Source organism: Oryx dammah, unplaced genomic scaffold (genome assembly GCF_014754425.2).
Source record: "Oryx dammah isolate SB20612 unplaced genomic scaffold, SCBI_Odam_1.1 HiC_scaffold_21, whole genome shotgun sequence".
NCBI lineage: Eukaryota > Metazoa > Chordata > Mammalia > Artiodactyla > Bovidae > Oryx > Oryx dammah.
Genome location: NW_024070205.1, coordinates 35,070,911 through 35,089,693, shown reverse-complemented (window position 1 = coordinate 35,089,693; position 18,783 = coordinate 35,070,911). Strand labels below are relative to the sequence as shown.

The following is an 18,783-nucleotide window of genomic DNA, read 5'->3' as shown; positions in this document are numbered from 1 at the left end:
TCTGTTCGTAAATTCTGACCTCTTATCCAACAAAACACAGCCTTTTGTTAACATTTATGTAAACACGGAAACCTGTAGTACACATTTTTATTACTGATTTCTATAGGCATGAATACAAAAAGTTACTAAACTTAAATGACAGTTTATAGTTGGGTAGAGCCCCTGTGGTGGGGAGAAGCTGGCACTGTTGAGCCTTCTCTGCTCATCTCCAGAAGCAGAAGCATTATGGTCATTTCTAAATATACCAGCTCAGCTATTTACCAAAACACCAAAACTATAACTGGTTTTATAGATCTGCTTAAAACAAGCACCAATTTTGAGCCTAATGTGTAGTAAGGCAAAGAAACAGTTAAATGTCAATAAAACAAACATACAGAAAGAAATCTGAAAGAGGGCTTGTACTAGAGAAGACCATGTTTAAAAAGTGCATACGGACATGCAGAATGGTCCTCTGACTGCTCCGTGTCATTTCTGATTTACACAGATTAAAACGGTCATTAGCACAGAAGGCTGCAATGATTCTATCCATGACAATATCCAGGCTGGTTCACCGTTTAAAATTTGATTTTTCCTTGTCTAACACTCAGAAATGAATTGTCCAAGGAGACACATGCAAAAAAAAAAAAAATTTGATTTTTCACCAAGGGCAAAAATATCACACAACTTGACCAAAGCAATGAGAGCTTCAGAGATCATTTAACAATCAAGATGGATCAGAACAGGAGAGTTCTCTAAGCCTAAGATAGGAATATGGGCATGGAATGGCTTCAAGTGAGAAAATTCTAGAAAAGTCACAGTCATTGTTTCAAAGTGGTTCTGACAGTTAAAGAAAGAGGTACATTCTGGAAACTACAGCCGGCCCCTGTGATCGAGGTGGGAAGAGTTAGGGAGGGTAGAGAACTCTGGATGCAGAACCCACGGGTATAGAGGGCTGGCAAACCTTCCTGTTATAGAAGGGATGTTGAGTGTCCCTGGATTTTAGTATCTGCGGGGGTCCTGTAGCCAACTCCCTGAAGATACCAAGGGCCAACTGTTCTACTTTAGAAAGTAAATCTAAGCTGAGGGCTTGAGTCTCAGGTCAGGGTCCAGCAGCATCATGGATAGAAAGGTCGATTCTCCTGATTATGATCATATGATTATAGCATTTTATAAAAAGCTATAAAACTTGAAAGGGAGAAGCATTTTCCTAAAAAACACAACAAAAGAAGAAAAGTAAGTTAGTTTGTGGCATGTTATTTAAAGGAGAAAAGGTTACGGGGGTCTTCATTTTCTTCTATTCCTGGTTCTGACCTGCACGGGTGTGAATTAGATACCATTTCAGGTTTGAGAACGAATCATCAACTCTCTAAGAAGAGGGCTGACTTATCAAGTGAACAACTCATGTGCTACTCAGGAGAACGACTATAACAGGCCCAGGAAGCCCTGATTTGTGGCAGACTTGGCACCCCCCCTTAGCTAGGGCCCTCCCAGAGACCTCTCACCCCTACTTAAGGGCAACACTCACCTTTATTTAGGGGCAAAGAGAAGACAGTGGCCATCAGACCTCTGGCAGGGATGGAGAGACCTCCTTTTGCATAAATTGGTTGAAAAAGAAAGAGTGAATTGTTAGTTTTGATAGGACAACATTTAAACACACACACATAACTTACATAACTTAAAAAATGTTTACAATCATTATTTAAAAATGTAAAAAGAGATGATTCAGAAGGTGATTCAGCTAGAAGCTCTTTTGTTTTTAACATTACACATGCAAAACCTAATTTACACCCTTCAAGGAATAAACCCACTGTAAGCTGATCGATTTAAAAAATATATATTTATTTATTTATGGCTGTGTGGGGTCTTGGTTGCTGCACGGGCTCTTCTCTAGTCATGGTGAGCGGGGGCTACTCTCTAGCTGCGGTGCATGGGCTTCTCATTGTGATGGCTTCTCTTGCTGCGCAGCATAGGCCCCAGGGCATGTGGACTTCACTAGTTGTGGCTCCCGGGCTCTAGAGCACAGGCTCAATAGTTGTGGCACACGAGCTTAGTTGCTCCACAGCATGTGGGATCTCCCTGGATCAGGGATCAAACCCATGTCTCCTGCACTGGCAGGTGAATTCTTTACCACTGAGCCACCAGGGAAGCCCAAGCTGATCTATGTTTAAGAGAAGACTTCCAGGATTTCAGTGGAAGGCAGAAAATCAAAAGGAAAAGCATCTATAAGAAGGAATGTCAAAGTTCAACCCTAAAAACCAGGAATTTCCAGGATAGTGAGCAATACGTTTTCATACTGGTAAATGCTGGAGTGACCTGTGTTGTGAGAACTCTGGAGGCACGTGTCACCATGTGAAGACCAGGCAAGGGCAACATGGTTACAGAGAACATGGTTACAGAGACTGTTGGGAAAGAGGCGTGACCTCTGCTGCTGCTGCTGCTAAGTCGCCTCAGTAGTGTCCGACTCTGTGTGACCCCATAGATAGCAGCCCACCAGGCTCTGCTGTCCCTGGGATTCTCCAGGCAAGAACACTGGAGTGGGTTGCCATTTCCTTCAATGCATGAAAGTGAAAAGTAAAAGTGAAGTCACTCAGTCGTGTCTGACTCTTCGCGACCCCATGGACTGAAGCCTACCAGGCTCCTCCGTCCATGGGATTTTCCAGGCAAGAGTACTGGAGTGGGGTGCCATTGCCTTCTCCAGCGTGACCTCTAGCGGGGATTTCTTCAAGTCTCTACTGTGGGGCGGGAAATGATTCATGTAACAACAGAACAAAACCAATGAGGCTAACGTTTGGGCTTTTTCTTGCTATACTCCTAACTACAATTTATTTGGGGTGACACCTGAAATGAAGTTTGGCTGTTCACATACCTCTTTAGAGGCCACCCAGTCTCATTAGAGGACAGCTAATAAACTAGAAAAAGAGTCTATTCGCCAGTTTAAATACATTGGGAAAAAAGAGGAGTGAAAGAATCTATATACAATGTCTGCTTCAGGAAAAAGATGTCTGCTAAAAAATCAAGAAGGGAAGGCCTTAACATTCAATGACAGCTTCTTGGTCACTTAAGCTGCAAGGGTTCAGAGAGAATCACAGGGAGGAGGAGCAGTCCAACAGGTCTGGAGAGGCAGTGCAGGTCCTTCTCAGAGACACTTGGCTGCTGCTTCTGTTGGATCCGGACCATGGGGTCTGCAGCATCACCAGCTGAGTCTCTGTGTCCGCAGGTGACACAGCCCTCCAAAGGGGAACAAGAGTAGGTAGGTTAGTTGATGTCAAGTCATCTGCAGAGTTCTAAAGTCAGTAAAGTGCCGGCCTAGCAACCTATGTCTAATTCCCCCACATAATTTATTTAATAAGACTATCTATTATTTATTTATACTATATTTATTTAACTATTTAATTTATTTAACTATATTTATCTAATAAGACTATTATACTTCATTCTTCATTATTAGAAGGTAAATGATGGTAATCATTTAAATACTTTGCTTGAATTGTTCTGGGGCTCATTCTTCACATACTCTACCCACAGAAATCCTACCTCTGGTGTGAATCTAACATCTTGAGTTTGAACTCTTCTCAAACATGCATGTGTATTTGACATGCAAATCTTATACTCTCCTCTCCAGTCAAGCATGGATCAAACCAGGTGTGTTTATTCCTAATTGGCCCATAACATTCCAACTGGTGGAAGAAAAAACCACTTGGAGTCAAAAAGACCTGTATTTAAAATCTGATGAACTGTGTGAACTTACACAGTTGTGTCTCAGTTTGTGCAGGGGGCTTGGCTCCAGAACCCTGAGGCTATGAAAATCTATAGATGCTCATGCCCTTACATAAAATGACATAGTCCAGTCAGCACTCAAGGGTTCCACATCCTTACCAGGAATGAAATTTGATCCATCCGTGATATACAAGGCCTCACTTTGTTGCTACTGGTAAAGTTGGGGTAATAACACCTCCCACAGCGGAAGTTGTGAGAAGTAAGGTTTCCAGTGGAATAATGCAATGCATGGTGGGCCTTCTGTATCTGCGTGTTCCACATCCATAGATTTGACCAACCACAGATCCAAAACATCTGGGGATGAAAATTCCAAAAAGTTCTAAAAGGCACAACTTGAATTTGCCATGCACTGGCAACTACTTACATAGCATGCACATTGAATTTACAACTATTTAAACAGCATTTACACTGGATTAGGTATTATAAGTAATCTGCAGATGATTTAGGATGTATGGGAGGACTGCATAGTGAAGTAAAGTGGAAGTGTTGGTCGCTCAGTTGTGTCTGACTCTCTGTGACCCCAGGAACTGCAGTCCACCAGGCTCCTCTGTCCATGGAATTCTCCAGGCAAGAAAACTGGAGTGGGTAGCCATTCCCTTCTCTAGGGGATCTTCCTGACCCAGGGATTGAACCCAGATCTCCTGCACTGCAGGGGGATTCTTTACAGTCTGAACCACCAGGGAAGCCTCAAGGAGGATGTGCACAGGTTACATGCACACACCATGCTGTTTAACATGAGGGGCTTAAACATTCGTGGATTTTGGAAGCGGCCGGGAATCCTGAAACCAATCCCCTGCAGAAACCAAGGGACAAGGGTACAGCCAGAGCCCAGAACACTGCCCGGCACAAAGCCATCAGCATACAACAGCTGTTATTACTGTGCTTACCTGGGTGTCTATTTCCTGAGGGATCGTCCGGCACTGAATCCAAGAATACATGTTGGCTATCTCCTCCCTTTGCCCTCGAGAAAACTGTGGCTGCTGCCGTCTCATGCTTTCCAGCTTCTCTAGGTCTTCTTTCAGTACAATTTCTTTAACCCTGAAAACAAACAAGTGGACAAACAAAAGCGTCACCGTCCTAAATAAGGCACAGGGTTCTTATCTTGTCATCCAAGACTAACATTCATTTTGGTTTGTAACATACTTCAAATCTCTCATTAAAGTATGACTTCATATCTCACACTGAAAAAAAAAACCTGACTCATTTCTTTGTCAAGTTGGTAAAGCTAGACCTCTTTTTCTTGATGGAAAACACCTGCATAGAGTTTTAATGAGTCATATGGAAGAAACAGGTTTCCTTTAGGTTTTCTCTTCTTTTAGAATGAGGAAAAAAAAAAGTCCAGACTCTAAAAATAGTTCAGGTACCGGTGAGCCATCTTGAAAAGCACTGCCTCTGTTTTCACCTTATGACATATAACATTCGTATCCACTTCCACCACAACCTCTGTTTTAAGAAATCATTCACCATTTGACTTCAAATCAATGAATTTGAAAATACATATCTCTGAGGATATGTATAAAAATGTTCAAGTCACTTTGTATTAAAATACACAAGAAACCACAGAACACTTATATAAAGGTGGGTCTTCCAACGTGCTTCTTACCTCTCAGGCACCTGATACGTCATTAGAATGCGGTCAGGTGTCTGCTCTATCATTCTCCAGATGGACTCTTCAGCTAACTTAGGAAATGTTTCTTTTTTCTTTATGTCCTGAGACTGCTGCCCATTTTGAGAGATTTCTGAAGAATCATCACTAGGAGCAAAGTTTATACTGCTGCCACTGCTTCCTATCAAAAATCAGCAACAACAAAGAAAGCCAAATTAGAAAATACCCGTCAGGGGCTGATCTGCCAGGCTGGTCCTCATTCTTCACAGACCTGGGTGACTAGCTGGTAGTGTCCTTCACCACCCAGCCCAGCGTCATCCCAGGTCACCTCAGCCTTCCCGTTCCTCCATCTTTCCAAGATCTCCTTCTCAGTCTTCCTGAACTATCCGCTCCTCAAAGTCATACCGCCTTTCCCATCATCCCCCGTAACGGCTGCATCTCAGCTCCACTTTCTCCCCTGCTTGTTCAGTTGTTCCAACTACGAATCTGGAACAGAGCTTTAGTCATTCTGCTTAGAGCCCAAAGCCTATCACTCAGTAACACTCTGCCATACCTGAGTCTTTTCCCCTTTAATTTCCCACAATATCAAAATGTCAACTCTGATAAAGCCACTTATTAATTCCATTCTTATCCGAATCCAAGTTGCCAAAAGCATAGAGAAAGTCACATGGAACAGGGTACATTGGTTCTGCAGTAAATTCATCATCACCAAAGGACCATCAGAAAGCCTGTAATCTGGTCAGTGCACTGTTTCCAGCAGGATTATCTTCTGATCCCTATTTCCTTCCTCAGTCTCACATATAAGGAAAGAAAAGGAAGCTATGAGAAATGAAATTCATTACCCTGATGCCAAACACAAATTTACTCATACGTGCATTCTCTCTTCATTGCCCTCCTATTAAAACAGAGAAGCCATCCATCCATGCCAAGGCCCATCCCTTTACAGCTGCTACGGAGCCTCATAGATCATTCCTTTCCTGTCCTGCATCCAATCCTTCCAGGTCCTCTTCGTTCACTTTGGAACAATTAAAACAAAACAAAGTACCTAATTTAAAAAAAATAAGCGTATGGGTAAATATAAAAGACATTTTTCCTCATTAGAAGAAAATCTCTTTGAAAGGTAATTATTTAAAGCCAAAAACAGCAACATTTTTACTGTGGGGCTTGTAATACATGTTGAAATAACATGTATGACACATTTTACTTAGCACAAAAGACAAGCGGATGAAATGGAAGTAGTCTGTTTTAAAGTTCTAAGACAAAAAGTGAAAGAACAGTGTAAACTGTGATAAGTAGAAGACATATGTATAAATCCTACAGCAACAACTAAAATAATTTTTTTTAAAGGAAAAAAAGAAAAATAAAGAATAGCTGAGAAGTCAACAATGGAGAGAAAATGGTACTTTGGGGCTTCCCTGGTGGCTGAGATGGTAAAGAATCTGCCTGTAATGCAGGAGACCCAGGTTTGATCCCTGAGTTGAGAAAATCCCCTGGAGAGGGAATGGCTACCCACGCCAGCATTCTTACCTGGAGAATTCCATGGACAGAGGAGCCTGCTGGGCTACAGTCCACGGGGTCACAAAGAACTGGTGTGACTGAGTGACTAACACTTTCACGTTCCTTCTATACCCATTTTAGAAAGTTTTAAAAATCACAGATATTGAATCTTGTCAAATGCCTTTACCACATCTATTGAGATGATTTTTATCCTTCACTCTTTAGCCACATTATTTCACCCTGATTGATCTATGGATGCTGAAACATCTTTCCTTCCCTGGAATAAATCCCACTTGGTCATAATGTGGTGGTGGTGGTGGTTTAGTGGCTAAGTCGTGTCCGACTCTTGGGACCCCATGGACTGTGTAGCCTGCCAGAATACTGGAGTGATCATAATGTATGATCCTTTAAATGTATTTGCTAATATGTGGCTCAGCTGGTAAAGAATCTGCCTGCAGTGCAGGAGACCTGGGTTAGATCCCTGGGTTGGGAAGATCCCCGGGAGAAAGAAAAGGCTACCCACTCCAGTATTCTGGTCTGGAGAATTCCCATGTATGTCCACGGGGTCACAAAGAGTCAGACATGACTGAGCGACTTCCACACTTGAGGATTAATGTTCATCAGAGGTAACTGGCCTGTCATTTTCTTTGTGCGTGTGTGCTGTCCTTGTCTGGTTTTGGCGTTAGGTAATGACAACCTTGTAAAATGAGCTGGAAAGTGTTTCCCCCTCTTCAATTCTTTGGAAGAGTTTGAAAAGTGGAGGTATTAAACCTTCTTTGAATGCTTGGCATAGAATTCACCTGAGAAGTCGTCTGGTCCTCGACTTCTGTTTTTTGGGACATCTTCGATGACTGTTTTATTCTCTTTACTAGTGATTGGTCCACTTGACTGGTCTGATGGTAGTGGGTTACCATCTCTTTGTTATTTAGTGCTAGCGGGTTATGTGATTCTAAGAATTTCTCCATTTCTTCTAGGCTGTCCAGGTAATTGGCATATAGCTGTTCATAATATTCTCCTCTAATCCTTTGTATTTCTGTAGTATCACTGTATTTCTCTTCTTTCACTTGTGGTTTTATTTATCAGAGCTTTGTCATTTTTTCTTCTTAGTGAGCCTAGCTAAAGGTTTGTCAATTTTATCTCAATTTCATTTCTTCCCTCTCTGATCTTTATGTCGTCCCTCCTAATGACTTTGGGCTTCATTTAGTCTTTTTCTAGTTCTTTTGGGTGTAAAGTTAGACTGTTTGATATTTTTCTTGTTTCCTGAGGTAGGCTTGGATTGCTATAAACTGTCCTCTTAGTATTGTTTTTCCTGCATCCCATAGGTTTTGATATGTTATATTTTCACTTCTCTTCAGGTAATTTTTAATGTCTTCTTTGATTTCTTGACTCAATAATTGTTCAGTAACATGTTGTTTGTGCTCAAGTCACTCAGTTATGTCTGACTCTTTGCAACCCTATGGACTGCAGACCACCAGGCTCCTCTGTCCATGGGATTCTCCAGGCAAGAACACTGGAGTGGGTTGCCATTTCCTCCTCCAGGGGATCTTCGGACCCAGGGGTCAAACCTGTGTCTGCCAGCATCTCCTGCATTGCGGGCAGATTCTTTACCTGCTGAGCCACCTCAGTCTCTGCATATTTGTGAGTTTTTCAGCTTTCTTCTCATAGTTAATTTCTACTTTCATACCACTGTAACTGGGGGAAAAAGGCATGATATGATTTCCATCTTCTTTAATGTCTTGTGACTTGAACTATCCCTGAGAAAGTTCTATATGGACTTGAGAAGAATGTGTATTCTACTGCATCTGAATTGACCACGTACATCCATCAATATATCCTTGCTGTCTGGATGATCTATTCATTGATGTAAGTGGAGTTTTAAAGTCCCCCTGCTAGCTCAAATGGTAAAGAATATGCCTGCAATGCAGGAAACCCAGGTTCAGTCCCTGGGTTGGGGAGATCCCTTGGAGAAGGAAATGGCTACCCACTGCAGTAATCCTGACTGAGGAACCCCATGGACAGAGAAGCCTGGTGGGCTACAGTCCACGGGGTAGCAAAGAGTGCTCCTATGCTAGGTGCATAAATGTTCATAACTGTTATCTCTTCCTGATAACTCGTCCCCTTTATCATTATATAACGTCCATCTTTGACCTCATTACCTTTTCTCGGTTGAAGTCTACTTTGTCCGAGACAAGTATGGCCACACAACTTTCTTTTGGGTGCCATCTGCTTGGAGGACCATTTCCCGTCCTTTCTTTGGTGTCTATTTTTCTGTTGAGCTGAGACAGGTCTCTTGGAGGCAGCATACAGTTGAGTCTGGCTTTGCAGCACTCCAACCACACTGTCTTCTGACTGACAAGCTCACCTACCCACGTGGTGATTACTGGCAGATGCGGATTTCGTGCTGCCTTTCAATCTTCTGCTTTCTGCGTGCTCTCTTCCCCCATTGTTTATTTTTCCTTGTGTTTCTGTCTGCCATTTTGGTTTGGTGGTTTTCTATAATGTTTTTCTTAATTTCCTTTTTTCTTGGTTTCAGATTTCTGCTCTGGATTTTTGTGGTTACCATGAGGTTTGCATGAAATACCTCATAAATAAAATAGCCCTTTGCATGCTGATAGCATCTTATCTTCACTCACCCATACAGGTCTGTCCTTTTCCTCCTCCCCTTTCATGTTATGAGTCTGTTACCAAACTGAAGTAGCTTCAGTTGTTTTTACTGCTTTTTCTCCTTTTAACTTTTATGCTCCAACAGTGTGTCTAAAAATCTATTCTGAGTTGGGATTTTCTGATTCTATTTATACCTCACTCAAGGTTTTGTGTACTTTGGCCTTTTCATTTTCAGGCAGAAGAGCTTCTTTGAACATTTCTTGTAAGGCAGGTCTAGCGGTGATAAACTTCCTCAACTTTTGTTTGTCTGGGAAAGTATTTCTCTTTCATATCTGAAGGACAGCTTTGCTGGATATTCTTGGCTGACAGTTCTTACATTTCAGTATTTTGAGAATGTCATTCCACTTCCTCTTGGCCTACAGAGTTTCTGTTGAGAAAACTGCTGATAGCCAAATGGGGGTTCCTTTGTAGGTTATTATCCTTTGCCCATTGGTTGCCTTTAAAATTCTTTGCCATTGACTTTTGACAGTTTTAATATAATGTGTCTTGGAAAAGAAAGTATTTTCCATTGAAGTAATTAGGTATTCTCTTAGCTTCATGGACTTTTATTAATATATTCAGTTCCTCTCCCATGTTTGGGAAGTCCCCAGCTATTATTTCTTTATATTCTCTATTTATCATTAATTTTTGCCATTTTAATTGCAATGTACCTTGGTGTGGTTCTCTTTAGGTAGATTCTGTTTGGGACTCTTTTCTTCCTGGACTTGTATATGTTTCCTTTCCCAGTAAACTGGGATGAGGTTAAAATGGGCTATTTTCAGCTATTATGTCCTCAAGTATACTCTGTAATCCTTTTCTCTCCCTTTTCCTCTGGAGCCTCTGTAATGGGAATATTAGTACTCCTGGGAGATGTCTCAGATGTCTCAAACTGTCCTTACGACTTTTTATTCTGTTTTCTGTTCAGCTTCAGTGATTACCACTACTCTTGTCTTCCAGCTCACTGGCCACGTCCTCTGTCTCACTTAGTTTACTAGTGAGTCCTTCTGGTGTATATTTCATTTCAGTTATTGTATTCTTCATCTTTGGTTGGTTGTTCTTTATATTTTCTAATTCTTTGTTAAAAACTTTGAATTTTTCTGTTTATCCATTCTTCTTTCAGTTCTCTGATCATCTTTACAATCATTACCTTGAACTTTTTCTTGGGTAGATTGACTATCTCCACTTCACTTAGCTCTTCTGGGGTTTAAATCTTGTTCCTTTGCTTGGAGCATGTTTCTATGTCGCCTCATTTTGCCGAAATTGCTGTTTTCATGTCTATGTATCTGGTAGGTTGGTTACATTTCCTGATCTTGGAGATGTGGCCTTTTGTAGGAGATGTCCTAGTGTCTCAGAAGCTCACTCACCTCCGGTCACAAGAGCTGTATGCTTGCTCTAGGACTGACCCCTAGGTGAGCTGCTGGGATCCTTCTGTTGTGGTAGGCTAGCTACCACGGGTGGTCTGGTAGGCTTGGTTATCCCCCCATCTAGTTGGTTCCTAGGCCATGTCTTTTGCCAAGGCTGCAAGGACCACAAAGCACCTGGGGGCAGCACCCAGGGGCTGAGATGGGTGCACTGGGGTGAGTGCTGACTCACTGGTGGGTGGAGTCAATGTCTGGGAGAGCCTGCCAGCCTGCTGGCAGGCAGAGATGTGTCCTGGAGTCTGGCTATAGGACCCAGGGGTCCCAGAGCTGATGTCATACTGCCAGTGGGTGGGGCTGGTACTTGACAGAGCTGGCTGCAGGGTCCAGGGCATCCTGAAGCTTGTGCTGGCTCATTGGTCGACAGGGCCAGGGCCCAGCTGGTCCTAATGTTGGTGCTGGCCTGCTCACATGAGAGCTAGGTCCACAGGCTGCAGGACTGCCTCCCTCCTGCACTGATGCTTGTCTGCTGGTGGGTGAGGCTGGGCCTGCCACTAGAGCAGGCTTGCTGGTGGCTGAGGCAGGAGGTTCTGGGTCTGGTGCCTGCTGGTGGTGGGAGGAGCTAGATCCCAGGGTCTCTGTGTGTAGGGTCCTGGGTGTCCCAGGCTAGTGCCTGCACATGGGTGTGTGGGACCTGGCCCTTGGCCCCTTGGTGGGCAGTCATGTCCAGGGAAAGGTGTGAACTTAGGGGTCTTAAGGCAGCCTGTCTGCTCTTGGGTGGGGCTGTGTCCCTGCCCAGTTAGTTGCTTGGCTTGAAATGTCCCAGCACTGGTGCCTAAGGCCAGTGGATATGGGTGAGGCTGGGTTTGGAGGCTAATAAGCTGGAGGGAAGATTCCAAAATGGCACTAGCCAGCAAGGGAGTCCATGTGGTAGAATGAGGGCCCCAAGTGGCTGCCACCAGTGTTTACATCCTTGAGGGCGAGCTCCCTTTAACTGGCTCCTGCCTCTGGGGTGCTTCCTGGTGGCTCAGATTGTCCAGAATCTGCCAACAATGCAGGGAATCCAGGTTTGATCCCTGGGTCAGGGAGATACCCTAGAGAAGGAACTGGCTTCCTAGGGGACTCTCCAACTTCAGCCTGTGGGTCTGATCCAGGCTCCTTTCTGATTACTGCTTCCGCCCTGGGTCCTATAGCATGTGAGAGTCTGTGTGCACCTTTTAAGAGTGGGGTCTCTCTTTCCCACACCCCTCTGACTCTCCTCAAAGTAAGCGCTGCTGGGCTTCAAAGTCAAACATTCTGAGAGTTCATCTTCCTGGAGAAGGATGCCCAAGCTGTGGGGACCAACATGGGGATCAGACCCCATGCTCATCGGGGACAGCCTTGCAATTGCGATTACTCTTTCATTCATGGGTTACCCACTGGGGAATATGTGTCTTGATTATACTGTGACTCCCACCACCTACCCGTCTCATGGTTCCTTCTTTATATCATTAGTTGTAGAAGATCTTTATTTTTTTGAAAAAAAGTTTTTTTGGCTGCACTAGGTCTTCACTGCTGAATGCGGGCTTTCTCTAGTTGACAATGGGGGCTAGTCTCTAGTTGTGGCGCACAGGCTTCTCTTGTTGCAGAGCTCAGGCTCTACAGAGCATGTGGGCTCAGCAGTAGCAGCTCGCAGGCTCTAGCACGTAGGCTCAATAGTTGTGGCTCGCGGGCTCTAGCGCATAGGCTCAATAGTTGTGGCTCCCGGACTCAGCTGCCCCTCGGCATGTGGAATCTTCCTGGACCAGGGATTGAACCTGTGTCCCATACACTGGCAGGTGGATTGATTCTTTACCGCTAGACCACCAGCGACGTCCAATAGAAGATGTAGGTTCTGATCTTTTTTATTGATAGGTGTTCTGCAAACAGCTGCAATTTTAGTTTGCCTGTGGAAGGAGGTGAGCTCACCTCATACATAAAAAGTAACTAAAAATGGACCTCAGACTTAGCTATAAAAGCTTAACCTGTAGAATTTCCAAGAGAAAATAGGAGGCCATCTTAGTGATTTCAAGTTAGGTATGAACTTCTTTAAAAAGGATACAAAAAGCACAGCCTATAAAAGAAAAAGTTGATGAACTGAACTTCATCAAAACATTTGCTCTTTAAAATGAAGATAAAGATAAAAAATTGAACAAAAAGAGAAGCCACACACAGGGAAGAGAAATGAGTGTTTGATAATAGACTTGTATCCAGATTACACACAGAAATCTTACTACTCAATAAAAAAACCTAACAAGCCCCCCTCAAATGGGCAACAGATATGAACACATCTGGATGGCAAATGAATAGACAAGAAGGCAGCCAATACCATGAATCAATAGTCAAATGAAAACTAAAACCACAGTGAGTTTTTCAGTACACATCTACTTGAATGGCTAAAATTTAAATGATGGACAACGTCCGGTGTTGGCCAGGATGTGTTGTAAACTGGAGTTTTTATATGTGGCTGACAGTGATGCAAACGGTATAGCCACTTTGGAAAACAGTCTGCAGTTTCTTATAAAGTTAACTATAAACTTACCATGTGACCTAGCAATTTTGTTCCTAGGTATTTAACCAAGAAAAATGACAACATGTGTCCACAAGAAGACTCACACTTACATGTTCACAGCAGTGTTCTTCTTAATAGCCCCAAACTGGAAACAACTGAATAAACCATCAGCTGGTGAATGGCTATTCATACAATGCAATTCCACTCGGCAATAAAAAGGAGCAAATTACTGATACACACAATATGAATGAATCTCAACAGCTCTCTGCTAACTCAAGAGAACCCTGACACAAAAGACTGCACACTAGACGATTCGATCTCTGTGAAATTACAGAAAGAGCAGCGTTACAGTGACAGGAAGTGGGTCAGTGCCTGCCAAGAGCCAGAGGATCAGGGACGGGCTCTGACTGCAATGAATCAAAGAACGTTTCCAGGTGGTGGAAACTTCTGTATGGTGACTGTGGTGGTGGTTACACTGCTGTAAATCCTTGTCAGAACTCTTATTTTGTACCCCTAAATGTGGTGAATGTATTGTATATAAATATACCCCAATACAGCTTAGAAAAAGAAAAAAAAATACGTTACTTTCACCCCAGGGCCAACACCTGAAAGCCCATTAAACAGTGACCTTCTAACCATGGGGTATGAGGAATATGTCATTTTGAGCTACTACCTGATGCTGCAGTGCCCGTTCCTGGTGGAGACACCGAGTGCAGTGATGCTATGGATGGTTTCTTGACAGTAAAACCATCTATCTCAGTCCCACTGCTGCCACGGACACCCTGCTAGAAAGTAAGAACACAAGGAAAGAGACTGAACATCTCAAGCATCATATTACAGAATAACTGGCAGATCTTCAACTCACATGTTAAACAGAAAAAAAAAAAGTACATATCAACACATAACTGAGAAGTAAAACATTTTCAGCCTGTCCCCAAGAATATGGTCAAAGTTCCTTTGCATATAATGTTAAACATATGGCTTGTGTGTATGTGTGTGTGTGGGGTGTATATATATATGAAAAAGTGAAGTGAAGTCGCTCAGTCGTGTCCGATTCTTTGCGACCCCATGGACTGTAGCCTAGCAGGCTCTTCAGTCCATGGGATTTTCCAGGCAAGAGTACTGGAGTGGGTTGCCATTTCTTTCTCCAGGGGATCTTCCCGACCCAGGGATTGAACCTGGGTCTCCCGCATTATAAGCAGACGCTTTACTGTCTGAGCCACCAGGGAAGGGGATCTAGCTCACTGACCAAGGATTGAACCCAGACCTCCTGTAATAGAAGCATGGAATCTTAGCCTCTTGGCCACCAGGGAAGTTCACTACTGCTTTCTGAGCACATTCCAGGGCTTCTGTGGTGTCTCAGATAGTAAAGAATCTGCCTGCAATGCAGAAGACCTGGGTTCAATCCCTGGCTTAGGAAGAGATCTTGATCTAGATTCTTGATCTAGATCATCAGATTCTGAACATTTGTTAAAAATGGTTATATCTTGAAGTGAGGACTGAAGAAAACCTTAGTGGAAATACTTATGCTTGTCTTGGATCCTATATCTAAATATAGGAAAGTCTTGCCCCAAAGTTTAAACTGACAAATCTGAGAAGGCCTTTTTACATAAAGAGGTGAAAAGTGAAAGGAAAGTAACAGAAATTTTTTCATATAAAATTGATATGTATCAGTATAAAACTATAAATTGCCTACTTTACTGATAAATAATGACAGAAAGGAGCTCTCCCCATACAGACCTGCTATCCCACAATTATGTCTGAAAAAGTAAAACTGTTAAATTTATGTCTTGTCCGTATGGCTTGCTCCTAATCTAAATAGTCCATAACCCCAGTTGTAAGAGAACACATTTTTTCTAGGTAATGAACATTTAAGTTTAATACCTAGATATCACATTTTAAAGCAGAGGGGAAATCCAGTTCACAAATAAAGTTTGAAACATAGCACTTGGGGGAAAACCTAGCAAAGTATGTAAGAATTCAGGACATAGAAAATCCTTTCACTGCAGCTTTTTAAATGGAGTCAGGAGGGAATACCGTGTGTTTCCGTGGAACAAAGTCTTAACCTCAGCTGTAATGAAGGTTACCCTCAGCTGTAATGCAGACTAGGCCATTCATCTTGAGCTTCAGCACAAAAACCTTAATTTTAATAAGAGGATGCATAGTTACTTTCTTGTTTGTGTGTTGGAAGTTAGCATCACTTACACACACAGTTTCTGGGGATGCACAGGATCGGGGCCTGTCCTCCTGCAGGAGGTCAAGCTGGAGCACGGAGCTGCTCCCTGAGTTAATGAGGGGGTGTCCTTCATTCCATGTCTCCCACTTCTCCTCTCTGCTCCTTGGGTTGATGGTTGAAGACAGTGGGCCCGGGTTTGGAGCCACTGCTGATACCGAAGAGAGTATTTCGGAAGAGGATGCTGCTCCCAAGAAGGGATATGGGGAGAATGACAGTGACGAGAGGCAAGAGAGAGAGGGGTCATGCAGGAAGATGTTCACAAAAGTGTTGAAGTAAGCAGAAGGCAGAGCTGGGAAATACTGCAGGCTGCTAGGCAAAGGTGGCTCAGGCAGCCTTGGCAGTACAGTTATCGAGGCTTCATGTTCTCTGCCAAGGGAGGTCGTGGCTGAGAGAGGAAGAGCTGGGATGAGGCAAGGGGCTGGGCTGGAAACCATCACTGTAGCTGGGAGTGAGGGGCCAGAGGCATGGGGACAGGAGGCGGAGGAGGGGCACCAGGGCTGTCCATCCTGGTGGGGACAAAAGTGATCCTTGGCGCTCCTGCCATCCGACCACACGAGAGGCTTCTTACGCTTGTGTTTTCCCTTTTTGCAACCAGCTGATCGTGTCGGCCTGGAAGCAGAACCTCCTGCAGGATAGAGAGGGAGACAAGTTACAGAAAACTAACCCAGAACAGAAGGACTCCATTGACAGGTAGTGGTAAGCACATTACAAGGAATAAACATTGGTCAATAATAACCATGTCCACTGCAGGAATGACAGAAAGTAGACCTAGAAAGATGGACGAGATCCTGGATACAAGCTGTTGCTATAAAGTAAACCCCGTTTCAGCATCTCTCAGCCATTTTCTTACAAGCAAACCTCCTACACTTCATGCCACATCTTCCAGGACTCATGTATAATTCCTAAACTTGATAACTCTGTTGATAAATGGAATATATATATATATATTTATTTGTAATTAGAGGATAATTGCTTTACAGTGTTGCATTGGTATCTGCTGTACAACAGTGCGAATCAGCCATAAGCATATGTATATCCCCTCCTTCTTGAACCCCCTCCCACACACTCCCACCCCACCCTCTAGGCTGACACAGAGCACTAGGCTGAGCTCCCTGTGCTATCCAGCAGCTTCCCACTAGCTGTCTGTTTTACACATGGTGGTGTATATGTCTCAATGCTGCTCTCTCGGTTTGTCTCTCCCTTCCTGCCTCCGTCCCATGTCCACAAGCCTGTATGTCATCTGTACTGCTGCCCTGCAAATAGGTTTATCAGTACCATTTTCCAGGTTTATATGGAACATATTTTTTAAAATTTAACTGCCTTGAACATATAAATATTTAGTTTTGCTTCTGCTTTCCTGCTGAAGATAGGAGCTATAGGGTGACGACAGAATCTTCTCCCGGAATTTATCTACACAGCTCTGCTCTTCCTTCTGTGTGTGGGTTGACAGCACAGAGATTGTGAGCCCTGAGTGTTTAAATGCTTCTGCGGCCAGTGGGGCTGGGTGTGTGCTGAGAGTCCAGGGCTCACAGGCCAGCGGTACGTGCTCTGCTGGAGTCAATTCTGCTGAAGTGGAAGAAGACAGATTTAATTTTAACTCCAACGGGTTATTTTGCATTTATTTACTTTCACTAATTTAACTCCCCTCCCCAGTAAATTTTTACAGTCATTACAATGGCTGGAACATAAAACCTCCATCAATCCAGCAGGTACATTTTTATTTTTCAGCCTTGTTCTACACTCTTTGCAAACTTATATATACATTTTGGGCTTCCCTTATGGCTCAGCTGGTAAAGAATCTGCCTGCAGTGTGGGAGACTTGGGTTTGATCCTGTATTGGAAAGAACCGCTGAAGAAGGGAACGGCTACCCACTCCAATATTCTGGCCTGGAGAATTCCATGGACTGTACAGTCCATGGGGTCACAAAAAGTTGGACATGACTGAGCAACTTTCACTTACTTACTTACATACATTTTAGAGTTGTAATGCTCAATGTGCACACATTTATTTAGATCCTGCTTTCACTGTAAATATTTTTTATCTCCATGAATTCTTTGAAAAATTATCTCTGGATTAATCTTTTAACGTGTAATATAAATATGTGGTTCAAAAATTAACATGTGTTAGACATTTAGTAGCTTCTCCCCAACCCTAACACCTGCCTGCTGCTGCTGCTAAGTCGCTTCAGTCGTGTCCGATTCTGTGCGACCCCATAGACGGCAGCCCACTAGGCTCCCCCATTCCTGGGATTCTCCAGGCAAGAACACTGGAGTGGGTTGCCATTTCCTTCTCCAATGCATGAAAGTGAAAAGTGAAAGTGAAGTCACTCAGTCGTGTCCGACTCTTCTCGACTCCATGGACTGCAGCCTACCCGGCTCCTCCGTCCATGGGATTTTTCAGGCAAGAGTACTGCCTAGTTCTCATTTATTCTCCCCATGGAAATCCTTTTATTTGCTTATCTATCTACTTTCTTTAAGCATCTGTAAATAAGTACAGATATAGATTCTTATCCCTCTTCCTCATTTTTACCCAAACGGCATATAATCTTGTGCACTAACCTGCAGCGTGTCTTTTCATTTAACAGTATCCCTTTTATCAGTGCATCACACAGGATTCCACTTTATGTGCATGCATGCCGCATGCTAAGTTGCTTCAGCTGTGTCTGACTTTTTGCGACCCCATGGACTGTGGCCTGCCAGCCTCCTCTGTCCATAGGATTCCCAGTCAAGAATACTGGAGTCTATTGCCATATCCTTCTCCAGGGGATCTTCCCAACCCAGGGATCAAACCCATGTCTCCTGCACTGGCAGGTGGATTCTTTACTGATGAGCCACAGGGATGCCCATAACCACCTGTAGACAAACGCTAGGTTGCTTCTAAACATTACTTCTTCCAGGTACAAAAGATTTTACAGCAGACACTGGTGGGTCCTCCCAGCTTCCATTCCCCCTCTCCTCCGTGGTGTGGCACTGAGGTGTGGGTAGGCTTGGTCCCACTCCACTTCCAGAAACGGGCTCTGACTGGTCTAAGTCAACACACCAGACAGAGGGCTTTAGATTCTAGCCACGATGGAGCAACAGGGACTGGACTGACCTTCTCACCTGAAATAACTAGGAAGGGACAAAATATGTGAAACAATAATTTCTAAGACACAAA

At 43.5% G+C, this 18,783-nt stretch overlaps 1 protein-coding gene across 1 annotated transcript in view; it reads right to left on the bottom strand.

Annotated features, from left to right (window-relative positions):
• Window positions 1–624: 624 nt before the first annotated feature.
• Window positions 625–18,783, bottom strand: part of PER3 (period circadian regulator 3) — a 68,995-nt gene continuing 50,836 nt past the window's right edge. The window contains 8 exon segments of the mRNA XM_040263333.1: window positions 625–1,186; window positions 1,505–2,399; window positions 2,684–3,207; window positions 4,644–4,794; window positions 5,360–5,543; window positions 14,064–14,172; window positions 15,596–16,251; window positions 16,947–17,192. Coding sequence (XP_040119267.1) covers window positions 3,034–3,207; window positions 4,644–4,794; window positions 5,360–5,543; window positions 14,064–14,172; window positions 15,596–16,251; window positions 16,947–17,192 — 1,520 coding nt within the window. The 3' untranslated portion in view covers window positions 625–1,186; window positions 1,505–2,399; window positions 2,684–3,033.